This window comes from Agelaius phoeniceus, chromosome 4 (assembly GCF_051311805.1).
Source record: "Agelaius phoeniceus isolate bAgePho1 chromosome 4, bAgePho1.hap1, whole genome shotgun sequence".
In the NCBI taxonomy this organism is placed as follows: Eukaryota; Metazoa; Chordata; class Aves; order Passeriformes; family Icteridae; genus Agelaius; species Agelaius phoeniceus.
The window spans coordinates 22,998,143-23,011,788 of record NC_135268.1 but is presented as its reverse complement, the minus strand read 5'-3'; the positions used below and the strand labels follow the sequence as shown (position 1 = coordinate 23,011,788).

The 13,646-nt window shown below is 39.7% G+C and overlaps 1 protein-coding gene across 6 annotated transcripts in view; it reads right to left on the bottom strand.

Moving 5' to 3' along the window:
* Positions 1-418: 418 nt before the first annotated feature.
* Positions 419-13,646, bottom strand: part of PDLIM5 (PDZ and LIM domain 5) — a 126,737-nt gene continuing 113,509 nt past the window's right edge. For all 6 annotated transcript variants that reach the window (XM_077177078.1, XM_054633162.2, XM_077177081.1 and 3 more), the window contains 4 exons: positions 9,823-10,003; positions 8,698-8,818; positions 4,466-4,581; positions 419-3,839 (listed from right to left, as the gene is read on the bottom strand). In XM_077177078.1, the coding sequence (XP_077033193.1) occupies positions 3,750-3,839; positions 4,466-4,581; positions 8,698-8,818; positions 9,823-10,003 (508 nt within the window). In that variant the 3' untranslated portion in view covers positions 419-3,749. The remainder of the gene's footprint in view (positions 3,840-4,465; positions 4,582-8,697; positions 8,819-9,822; positions 10,004-13,646) is intronic.

Here is a 13,646-nt window from a genome sequence, read left to right as displayed (position 1 = left end):
CAGACTCTCCTTGTATGACAAATTCTCCATGCCCCTTACCACCTTCCTCACTCTTTACTCCAGTGCAGCCATGTCTCTGGTACTGCTGAGACCAGCACTGGACTCAGCTCTCCAGATGGGTCTCACCAAGGCTGAGCAGAGTTTTATAACTTCTCCCATCTGCTGGCAAGCCTCTGCCTAATGGACCCCAGGAGGCTGGTGGTCTTCCTTGGCTCAGAGGAGTTATCACTGGCTCATGGTCACCTTGGTGTCACCAGGACTCCCTGGTCCTTCCCTGTAAAAAAAAGCTAAAAAACCCACAAAACCTGGAGAATGAGCAGCTCAAATGCTATCTGTGTACAATCATGGCTTTCCTTTACTGGCTATGATTCAGGAAAAGAAAGTATCCAACAACCACAAAATAAGTAAAGACAGAGAATTTCAGGTTTTGAGTAGGGTTTATTTGCTTGTTATGTTTTTCAATTGTAATTAAAATTGCAAATGTGAACTGACAAAATTTAATGCCAAAGATTATTAAACACAAGCAAAGAAATCACCAGGACTTAACAGCTGGTAGCTTAGCATAAAACAATGTTTGCAAAGCAGCTGGCATGGCTAGATGATGCAAGTAGCTCTGTGAAGAAATAGGAACACAATTAACAGACCAACACACACTGAACCACAACTCAACTCCTGCTTTTATGTTTATGGCATTGTTATATTAAGCATTTATATTTACATGTAATCCTGAATTATTTCATTATAACATACTGAAACTGTCATCATGGATGAATTATTCACTTATAAAGACATTCTACCTCCAAACAGAGTTAAGCCAAATTCTCTCACAGGCAGTTTTGGAAGAAAAACAATGACTGACTGAAAATGCATGCAAAGATCTACAGTAGTTAGGTAACTAATATATCTGTCCTGACTCTGTAACATTCCCTCATAACATGAATGCTATATGTGTGTTGTGTGAAAAGAAGTTGGGAATCTCACTGAATCCCCAAATGATTTTTTGCTATGTCAAGTCTGCATTCAAATGCACATTTATAATTATGTCTCTCAATGCATGTGCATACATGTGCATGTAGAAAGAAGTATATTTAAACACATACACTCAGACCCCAAAAGATTCTAGAGGTAAAGGCAAGCTTAAAATAAAACAAAATAATACCAGGATGACATAGTTCTAAACAACAACAACAAAAAAGGTAATAAATATTCAGTGAGATATATGGCATTATTATAAAGTGCTCTACTAAAATCTCACTTATTAAAATAATGATAAAAATTATGTTCCTTTTAATTGATTTATATAATTTGGTAAAGCCATTAAATATTCATTATCTATCAGTGACTCTATGCTTCCTTTAAAATTTTAAACAAATAGATAAAAGCAGAAATTAAAAGGCAAAGCAGCTAAATGAAGCAGTTCTATTGGAGCCTTTCAGGCTTTTGTCTTCAAATTCATTAACAACTGCAAAATTTCAAACCCTAGAGCATATGGATTAAAAATAAAATTCCAATTAAAATTATGAGGCAAAACAAAATTTAACTGGATTTTAAGGACAATGACAAACTGAGAAGTTTTTATCCTACGTTAAAATGGCAAGGTTTGAATCGCAGAAATCACAGAACACCTTTTCCTGTGCATTTCCCCCTCTTTGCTCACACATGTGCAATAAAGCTCCACTGAAACCTAGTCCGTAGGTCTCATTTCTCCACATTCCACCTAATTTTAAAAGCAACCTGGATTATATGTTACTGTATCTTGTCCAGTCTCCTTCCACCCTTCTGTTTTTCAGCCAAACTCACAAAAGGGTAGTAGATCTACAAGAGTGTAAACATTTTAAACAGCTTTATACCGTACCACCAAATTTCTTATTTACCAACATTCACCAAATTTACCAAATCTCTTCTGTACCACTGGAAGTTAAAAAAGAAACGTGGTAATATTGAATAAAAACAACTTCAGGAAATAAAGTGAAACAGTCCCACAATGTGAACCTGTCTCACTGAATTAATAAAAACCCAAATATTTTTTCATATTTCAGTACAGCAATTTTGGTTTTCTTTCCTCCTCTTTTGCTGATGCTTCTCATTACAATTGCTTTACTCAACCATAGCAATTTTTTTTTTTACTTTTTTATCCACGGTTTTATGGATAAAACGATCCCTTTAATCAGTAAAAAAACCCACCCCACAACAGCAAAACCAGTTAATGGTTATTTTTAATGTCTACTACTAGAAAGAGCACTAAAGACTAACAACTCAGCTCTGACAACCCAGTTGAATCAAACAGCATGTAAATTCAGTTTCCTTCAGGAATCTGCTCTGGTCCTGAGAGAGCCCCCTTCACTGTTGTGCAATTCTGCAGAAGCAAATTCACCCTGTGCGGAGGAGAACATCTCCTCCCTGGCTGCCTGCAATTGCTCCAATTAAACCAGTTAAGCCCTAATTTGAGGCTAAGGGGGACTGAGCTGGTGCACTGCTCTTGCACTGCCTCTCTGTGTGGATGCAAAATTCCTATCAAGCCACAGAATCAGCTGATCTGGCCAGCGGCAAATGCATAATGACAGCATTGTCTCTCTGCTCCCTTGCAAGATCTGAGAGGTACTGAGCTGCTTAAACCAATGGAATATCATTTAACAATACATTCCCTACATCTGGAAGAAAAGTGAAAAATAAATCCTTAACTAATAAAAATCCTAACAGCTGAGCAAGAAAGTTCAGTTTTCAGTACGATACCTGGCACACCACCAATATACATATTCATGAGCTACGTGGTAAAGAATGTACTGAGAAAAAACCAATGTCCTCAGCTGCACTTCAGCAGCTTCCCTCATTCAACACCAGAATCTCACATTCTGGATACAAAACGCTGTTACCTGCAGATTCAGCACAATTTCCCCTTTACAAGGCACTTAAAGCTACCTAAAACCTGAACTGCAAACAGAAGAGTTGAAATCCCTGCTCCCTTAAGATTTGATCTGACATTTTCATTCCATCAAACACACTCTCAGCAGCAGCGGGTTTTGGCTTGTGTTCTGGTAGTACATGAGTTACAGAAAAGTATCCCATTTATGTTTTAAGTGGCATCTTCTAAATATTCTTTTTTACCAGCATAGACACTTAAAAGCTTTGTAAAAACCCTCATCCCTTGCAAACCCATCAGAAATTCAAGTGCAAAGGCACAGGTACATGTAATTTTATAGGAAGCTTCCCGAATACAAACATTAGATTTAAAAAAAAAAAGTTTTGGAACTATATATTTTGTATAATCTCATCTTTACTTTGAGTTCTTTTTAATGGAGTTTAGCTGCAATACTTCTGGACACACTTTAAAAACATCACTGAAATAAAGTGATTGGGATTGCTGAATCCAAACTCCTTTTATTTCTTGAATAGCAGCAAGACTGAGACCTCTAATATCAGGTATTTACTTTTATAGATGCTTCACTTCTCATAATGAAACAGAGATAAATGTGGTCATAAAATCATGAAATACAGTAATGTGTGAAGCGCAGAGATAAGGACACTCGAATTGTTTGGCTTGGGTGCAATTCCTGATACCTTTCTTTTTATGAAGCAAAATCATAAATGATAAACACTCTGAAAAATTAGTGTGCAAATCTTTCTGCAAGTTTCCACATCACTTTTACATTTTAGAAAAATTTGGTTTAAATAATTTTAACCAATTATTGAACATGGACATTTTAACTTTTCTGCTCAGTACATTTGTTACACAAGACAAACTCCAAGTTTCAGATGTTGACAGAGTGGGCATGTTTCTTGCACAGTGGCTTGTCCTTCTTGGAGAAGAAAGTCTGTCCCTCCAAACTGTCACTACATACCTGAAATGGGGTAAGAAACAAAAGAACACCCAATTCAGACGGATTAATTACACCATAACCATTCAGAATGCCAAATCATGGTATGGTTCTATGCACAAATATATTCAAAGAGTAAGACTTACCCTTTCTTTTTAGAAAAAATAATTACTTTTTAATGTAATACTAGTGGTTTGTGTAAGCATAACCTTTCTTAAGAGATGCTTAAGTGGGAGCAGAGTTAGATTCAGAATTTAAGAAAAAAAACCCCAATCATTAATATTGGGGCTTCTCTTTAAGGTTTTTTTGGTCATATAATATTAGCAAGCAATACCTTGGCTACAGTGTTTTTATGTCAAAAGCCCTCTTACTACTTTGGAAACACAGCCCATTCCCTTACAACCTTCCACACTTACTCCGAGGAAGTAAATGTCAAGGGTTAAATGCTGGGACACAGGGCTGCAATCCAGGACACCTTCGCTCGCACCCGTGCCAAAGGCTTACAATAGCAACACACCTTCCAAATAACTGGGAAAGCACTCTTTGTTTGGGCTCAAGGGGATTGAGGGAGGTTAGAGCTGTTAGCTCCCAGATGGGTCAGGCTAGCACTGCTGCCAGCGTTTGTTTAAAGGCAGACCAGCTTTACTTACGGAGCATACAAAGCAGGTGTCATGCCAAGTGTGGCCCAGGGCTTCAAGAAACCTGTCTCCAGCTTCAATGGGGAATTCACAGCCATGGCACATCGTACCAAAGAGGGCATAGTAATCTGCAAAGAGATACAAACAGCTCTTAAAGCATATGCAGAAAAGCAGGACTGACCCTTAGAGAGCTTTATTCTTTCATTGGCAGTACATTTGGACCTGCTTAAGTTTATTAGACTGAGTATACTGAATAAAGAGCTCCTAGATCGAAGGGAGCTGGGATGTTGTCTTCTTGCTAATTCAGTTCTCTTCCTCATCCTTTCAAGTGGGCAATGCTTCTATCTTCCTGGTGTTTCATTTCCTTGAGATCAACAGTGGGCTGGAGTGGGGGAAATGCACTCTTTGAGAGCACCCACGTGAACTCTACATGTTCCTTATGTTCTCTCCAACTCTGCTTTGAAACCACACCCCAGCTGTTCACACTACAGACCTTCTCAGAGAGAAATGAACTCTGACCTACACTCTGGTACAATTTTTGCCCCAGACTGCACCACTCAAAACCATGTAATCATTAGCCTTCTGTCCTAATTAGAGTCCAGAAATTTGGATCAAGTCAGAATTTCTAGTCACTAAAGTACGTTACATGACTTTAAAAAAAAAAAACAACAAAAAAACCCCAACAAAACAAACCAACAAACCCTTACTCCTCATAACTATGAAGAAGCTTCTCTAGCAATCTCAGGGAGCAGGGACTAAAACAAATGGCATTGAACCATTCATTTTCCTCTGCCCAAGTCTTTTTCACTTATTTCAACTCTCGAACACCCCATTCTAGGAAGCAAATGTTTTATTCCTGCAGAGATAGCAGTGGCATTAGTGCTATAACATGAGAGAATTTGGGACCAGCACAATACCATGGCAAACACATCATGCAACATTATGTCCTCATAAGATGAGTTACAGTCAAAGTGACAGCCATAATGAAGCTTTGGACTCCATCTACCAGTAACAGAGTGTTACTACCATAGTAACACTCTGCCTCTGAGAGGGAAATTAGATGCCAGGGGTCATTTTCAAAGGAGAATTATAAGGGGTGGGAAGCTGGGTAGAATTGGATCTTGTTTCTCACCTAGACTGTACACATCTGCTGAATCTCTAATGCTTACTGCAGTAGAGCCCAGAGAGGATCATCAGATGTGCCAAGCCCAAGAGAAAAGTCCTGGTTTTGTTTCCTAAGAAAGCGTTTTGTGTGATGACCTCCCTGAAAATGAATCAGCATAGGGGACATGTCAACAGGATGGGGAACACAAGTGCTCTAGAATAGCAAAGCCCTTGATAGCTACTGGTGGCAAGAAACTGCTTCACTGATAACCTCCATTAATCCATGCTACTGGAATGAATTTTTAAGTGTTTAAAAAGAATGACAAAAACATCAAATGGTAGGAGAGACCTGCAAAACCCCTGAAGGGAACAGCCTCATGACCATACTCTTTCAGCTCTTTACATTTGTGGTCATACAGAATCTTACTGATATTTTCCTGGTGCCAGCAGTTAAAACCTTTTGTTAGTTGGCCTGTGGTTGTGTTGATAAGTTTATTGGCTTTTCTTCTGAAGAAAGGGCAGTAGATAAGGCAGAATGAAGGGCATCAGCTTTCTTTTGCATGCTTGAATTGCGATACCACAGAAGCCTTCCAAGGCAGACTTCTTACATAGTCACATATCAGTGCTTCCTGCACACAGCATTTTCAAAACTAGGCTACTAACTCAGCACTTAAAAAATGTTCAAAGTTGTAGATATCCAGACTTTTATTTTAATTTTAGCCTCAACATCTAAACCCAGAACATTCTGCAGATTAATCCCCCTTTAATACTAATAGCTGATGCTGTTATAATTTCAAATACAGATTTAAAATTAGAACTCTCCTTTGCACTAGGAATGAGGAAAGTTGGCAGTGACATTTACTCCTTATTTCTTTAAAATTAGTCATAGACTCAAAACTCCAGCTGGACTGAAAGTCTTTGAAAAATTAATATAACTCAAATTAACATGTAGTTAGTGAGCCAGAGCCATTACAAAGTATCACTGCCAATAACACCTCACAGATTGTGTCTGCATTAACTTGCACTAGCAACTTTTTATCTCAGAAATAAACTTTGCAAGAAGTGTAGTATACTTGACATCTTACCACAGTTTTTCCCGCTCACAGTATAGAAAAAGGCACATTTTGCACAGGAATTGTAACAGTAGCACAAATCAATGCACTGCACAACATGTGGGTCATTTGGTGGCAGGAACAAGAATTGAACCTTAAGAGAACAAATCCTGTCATGAGCTTTCCACCCAAAGGGGAGTTATTGATTCCTCCAGTACTATTTTTGAGTCATCAAATGGTTTCAGGATTAGGGGCTTCACATGGCTTCAGGATGAAATTTCACCGTGCTGTCACTCTGGAGGATGCCACTCATATACCCGTTTCCTCTGCCGCTCCACAAATTCAATAGGAGCAACACCCTACCCTACATTTGTCACCAAGTTAGCAATAACCTACTGTGTCCTTTTGTATCAGCCAACATCTCATTAAAGCAGCTCTTACAAGAGAAATTTTGGATAAATTGGCCTACTTCCCTCATGCTTACAGTACCTAGCACTCTCCCTGGCATGCGCTGTGAACAACTCTGGGATCAGCTCAGAAGGAAATCTAAGAGGTCATTAGAATTTCATGCTAAATCTTTTCTAGCCAATCCATTTCTACAAATTGCAATGTTCCTAAGAGTAGAAGGAAAACTATAACAAGGGTCCAACTGACAGCTCCAACACATCATGAACTGTGAAAACAGATAATTTTGATACAATTTTGTCTCTTTTCCATTTTCCGTGGGAATTCTTTTACAAATTGCTTATTTCTTTCCTAGCTCAGAAGGGTACATGGAAAATTTTAAGCGAACTAGAAAACCAACTTAAATAAACACTGTTCAAACTAATAATAATAGGCTGACAAGAGGCTCAGCATTGCCTGGCAATGTCCACTCACAGCCCAGAAAGCCACCTGTATCCTGGGCTACACCACAGAAGGAGTGGTCAGGAGGCAAGGGAGGGATTCTGAGCCATCTACTTCACTGGAAGTCCTGCATCCAGCTGTAAGGGCTCCCAAGATGGGAAGGACGTGGAACTGCTGGAGCAAGTCCAGAGAAGGCGACACAGATGCTCAGAGGAATGGAGCACTACTCCTTTGAGGAAATGCTCAAAGAATTGTGGTTGTTCAGCCCAGGAGAAGGCTCCAAGCAGACCTTACAGCACCTTCCAGTACCTGAAGGGGGCCTAGAGGAAAGCTGTAGAGGGACATTTTATAAGGACAAGTAGTGATAGGACAAGGGGGAATAGCTTTAAGCTGAAAGAGTACACTTATATTTGATAATAGGAATATGTGAGGGTGGTGAGGTGCTGGAACAGGTTTCCCAGAACAGCAGTGGATTCCCCATTCCTGGAGATGTTCGAGGCCAGCTGGATGGGGCTTTGAGCAGCACGGTCTAGTGGGAGGCATTGGCAGAGGGGTTGGAACCAGATGATCTTTAAGGTCCCTTCCAACCCAAACTATTTTATGATTTTATAAAAAATGTTATGATTAGCTGGAAGTGCTAAAAACCAAACCAGAAATGCTATGAATTGCTAGGCCACATTGTGCATGTAATATTGCTCATCCATCAGGCTTTCAAGTGCTCTAACTGTATCATTGTATCTTTCCCCTGACAGTTTTTTATCCTTGATCCTGCAAAAAACTATCTGGACAGACTGCTTACTCTTGGAAGCCCCTCAGGCTGTGAATAAGGCTATTCAGAGAAAACCACATTACTCCACTGGCATTTGCTTGTATTTGGTAAATAAGCAGATTCACAAAAACTTCAGATTACTTTAAAGCCCATCAGAAAGTCACCCTAAAACTGACACTTTGATCTATCACTGATACTCCAGCTGAGAACTTAACAGGAATAGGTAAAAATCAGTGACAGGAAGCCTGCTGCTGCTGAAGCTGATGAAGGAATCCCCACCAACTCCTCCTGCTGCAAACTAAAGTGTCTACAGCAGCAGTTATTGCTTTGAATTGACATATCAAAGTTACGTGAAATTGCTGGGGCGCTTCTAATGTGTAGCTTGAGAAAAGGGAATTATTTTTTTTCCCCAACCTTACTGAGCTTTGCTTTCCTGCACAGCAGCAGTAAACTTTGGTTGTGTTGCTTCTTACCCGTCTCACAGTAGGGATCACCATCTTCTAAGTGAAAAACATTATTGCGGATGGGGTTATGACAGGCCACACACACAAAGCAGGAAACGTGCCAAGTTTGTTTCAAAGCATTTATTACTTCCTGTGGGGATTAGAAAAAGTGTTAGGAACACATTATTTCGATGTGATGACTAGAATTGTGGTAGCCATGCCTCCACACTTGATTCATTTCAAGAATACTTCGTTTCCTGCTGCTACTTTGAAAATGGGTCATGCACACAAGTTCTGCGATGTTAAACTTAATGAGGTGCTTTATTTATGGTACATCTCCTTATTTTTCATGAGCAATCCTTTGGGGTCTTTGGAAGGTTTGACATAGAGTTGGACATATTTTAACAACTCATTTGTTCACATTCTTAATTTTAATCAGGATCTCACCCATAATGGGCCCCTGAAATAAGAAAGGCGCATCTCTCCCTTCTCTTGAAGTCCGTGAAGAGTTAATCAGAAGACATCACACAGAAATTACGACTGCTCTGTGCTGTTTTGGGAGATGCTATAGCACCAAATATGACTTGAGAATTGTGCTGCCAGAGCCCTGCATGACCCCAGTTACACAAGAATGCAGACACATTGCTCTCTGCAGTGAAACAGCAGCCGATCGGCTGGCAGGCTCAAATGAGCAATATCAGTACCCAGTAGGAGAACGCGTCTTTCCATCACCATTAACACTGGGAATATTTCACTGCTTCTCATCTAGCAAGCAGTGTGTTCTTAATGCTCAGTTGACCTAAGGAGATTTTTTCTTTTTACTTCCCTCCCCCACTTCTCCCTTCCCATTCTGTAAAAAGCTGCCAATTAAAAGCATGTTGCTCAGGAAAATTTGGTACTGAACAGCTTCACAAAAACAGGAGCTGAGCTTAGGAGAGCCAAGGAGCCTACAGCAACTTCTCTCAAAGACCTTGAAAAGGTTCAACATTAGAAGATCCAAAGGTGTATTTTGTATGTGAGAGAAAAAAGGTGTGTCAAGAATATATTTGAAAGAATGAAGACTGGGCCAGGTAAAATGGAATTTCATAGCAGAGAGGCACTGAACACTCTGATTATTGCTCCCACCAAAGAACAGGCCACTTGCTGGTCACTTACCCCAAGGATCTTCCTCTGGCACTTCGAACACTCAGGGGCAAAGAACTTCTCATAGCAGACCTCACAATACAGCATCCCTTTCTCTTCCACAAATCCTATGTAGGCCATGGAGGTTTTGCAGTGGGCACAATTAAACTCCTCTGGATGCCATGACTTTCCCAAAGCCACCAAGAAGGGTCCTCTGATTAGAAAGAAGAGATATTGTCAGCAAAAGCACTTGGACTGGCTTCTGCAAAAGCTGTTAATAGATTTTTCTGCAAAAGCTCTGTGCCATTATGACACTGTTCACACATATACATTGCTACATCCCTCTTTCCTCCTTCAGGCTCTAAGAAAGCTCCAAGTGTTGACTGTATCCATCTCCATTGAACTCTCTCCTAGAAATGCCTGCTGACAATAAACACAAATTCTTTTCACTTCACCGCATTTCAGAAATCTTATTTTAGAACTACGTTAAATACAGTGCTGAAGCGTCTGCCAGGGAAGTGAAGAAGAAGAATGTTTTCCATGTTCCCAATTCCATCTATTGCAAAGAGATATTTGACTCAGTGACATGATCAGCTTTCCTATAGTCTGCCTTCATATTGAGACTACAAATATAAGTAGACTTGACCCCACTAGCAGCAGATAACATCAGTTTCTTCTGAGACAAAAATTCAAATTTTTGTTCCTATCCAAAAAGTTTCTTACAGTATAATCCATCCTAAATATATGAGGATTTTTTTTGTACTAAAATAGGTCCATTTTTTTCCAAACACACAGCTTCCTCTATCATTTGCAAATGCAAAAAAACTATACTTTTAATAGCATTTGTCTGTTTAATGCAATGCAGTTAATATGAAAAGAAACTTATCTATTTTTCAGTTAACAAAAAATTCTCAGTTTGTAACTCATGAATCCCAGGTATGTATCATTGTCTCTATATTCATCTGAAAATATATTCAGTATGTTAATCTCTTTAGTGAACATATTTACTTTAAAGAGATGCCTCCAAGGTCCTACCAACACTCAACTTTCCAGAATTTAGGTTTCAGATGAACTTTGTGGTTCATCTCCCTCACCAGATTTCCTGTTTTTCCAACACACTTAATAAAGATGTAATTCTTTCAAGTAGTGAAAAGTGAAAAGATGTAATTCTTACTTTTTTTTTCTGATCTAATGCTGCATTTAAGAAAAAAACTGAAAGGTACTAATGTGACCACCTGCTGCTAAACATTTTTTTTGGAATTCAAGCAATCTACAAGAACATTTTTGTCTAAGATTTTCATACGAACAAAACAACAGCAATAAATAAAAAAAAACCAAACAAATAAGATAAAAACAAACACCCCCCTCCTCAATCCACTCTGAAATTTGCTTATGTTGACTCTAAAATGGAAATATAAGTGGGCCGAGGACAGAGGGCAATTTCATCAAGGATAGAGTGTAAAGACTGTAATTTCTCTTATACATTTTCTCTGGCAATGCTATGTATTTTCAGCAGAACGAGAAGTCCAAGACAAGGGACTCAGGATAGACTCAAAGATTTAGGATAACTCAGAGACCTTGTAAGATGATGAACATACTTAGTCTGGGCCAGTTTCTTTTATTTACCCCTGTTTATTGGAGGGAACAGAGTGGAAAAGGGCTCCTGAAGAGAAGCTTTAAGGAGGGAGCTGGGGCTGAGTGCAGCTCTCCAGCCCCTCTCCCAGCGGATGCCTGAGCAGTGCAAACACTGACCTAACCCGATACCCTCCCACTGCTCTACAAGCACCTTTTTACATCAATGCCCTCTCAGTTATGTACTGATCAAACAATACAAGCCCTTATGTACAACAAAGTGCCCTCAGAGCGCTGTGTCAGCACAGGCTAATTTAACAGATTCATTAACACGGGGCTGACACTAAAGACACTCTCCCGGCTCCAGGTGGGATTGAGTTTCTGGCCATCTGCACTGAAATGACAGGCTCAGCTCTGCAATGGGAAGCAGGCATGCCAGCAACAGGAGGAGAAGGAATTTTTACATCTGCTGCATTTAGCTCTCCAGAGTTTACAGCCCTGACATGTTGAGGTCAGCCACTCAGGACAGTGCACAGGAACGCAGACAGACCAGGAACAGCCTGAGAGCACACCTACAGAGTTCCTCTCCCAAAGGCCCCAGACAGCTGGGGCTGTGCCCTGCACAATGTCTGTGAGGTGTTCCATTAGTGCACTGGCTCCCTGTGCACACATGTCCAGAGGAACACTTTCTAAATACAGTTTTACTTTCAATCAGGCCGCAGTTTAAACATGTCAAGCTGATACTGTGGCTTAATGATTGCTGCAGCTTAAAAGCTGTCCAAAGCACATGGAAGAAAAAAAAAAAGAAGAAGAAAAAATACCTGCAATGTAAAATACACTAAAACATGATATTCAGAACTTGGAGGTGTTCCCAGTCTCAGCATAATTTTGCCATCAAAATGATAGCTTCCAGTAATGAAAGGTATTTATTTCCTCTATTAACTTGAAAAGGACTTTAAAGCCCCAATTTGAGTAAGGGGCAGGATGCCCATGATCATGCAATGTGACAGAAGTAGCTAGGGAGATGCAATGGTAGGAAGATGGCTGTAGATTCTTCATCTTTCTTTTCTTCTCCATTTAGTACCAAAACCAATAAAAATCCCACATGCCTCCATCACCTAGAACATATTTGTAAAAGCAGTGCTAAAAACCCATGTTCCTACTGTCAAATGGGATATGGGATGACCCAGCTGGCAACAGTTGGCTATGAATGTGCCTCTACCCCAGGCTACTCCGACATGCTGAGCATTTCTGAATAAATTTCTGGCATCACCACCTAGACCACGTGAATGGAACTCAGAGATGAAAACAAACTAGTCAAATATTCTAAAGGTACATGATTTTAGTAGTCACCTAAGACATCTGGGTTCTGCATGTAACAATGGTACTGGGGCAAACTGAAAGGAGAAGTGACAATATAAAGGAAACATGAGTGCAATTTCAATGGCTTAATGCTCATAAATGAATATAACTTTATCAGTATGATTGTGATGTATTTTATTACTACACCAGCAATTCAGTTTCTCATGTGGCTTGTATTATGATAGCAAGCCAGAACTGAAATTTGGTGGTAAAGAGATCAAAAAGGCTTTCCACATCTGTTAGGAAGGCCAATCACTTCACAGTTAACCATACAGCAGTTCTACATTCTTGGAAGTTTCTTCTTCTCCTCCCCTGAAAATGCCACAGTATACAACTTGTGTACAGGAGATGCTGAAGGGAAGCACCATTTATACTTTTTCCTTAGTGTTATTTTGCCTTTAAAAACAATTAAGCTTTATGAAAAGGTGACAAAGGCAAGACATCATTCACAGCAGCCATGCCAAAGGGTATGTTCTCAATGGTGATCCAGAGAAAACACATTTGGACTTCAAAGGAAGAGCCAACTCTGCAGTGCAGAACTTGGTAAGGTTGTCTGGGAACCAGAAGTCTTCATCAGGAAATGCCAGAAGTCTGCCAGACCATCACAGCAAGTAGATCAAGAGAAATTTAGTTTGCCTACAGCTTTGATTCTTTTAGACACAGAAAGAAAAGCTTACTTAATGAAGCTTTGGAAAAAACTGAAACCTTCAGACAATCACTGTGTGAATAATTGAAGATATATTAAAAAGTTATAAGGTATCTCTAAGAAAGGTTTTGGCTCATCCAGCCATGGTTATTCTATGCCTGAGTGTAAAGTAACCAACTCCAGAATGCATTTTGGCTTCAAAACAGATGTACAATGCAATGCCATTTGATCCTCCTCCTACCTTTTCATAGGTAAAGCTACCACTGAGGGCATGAAG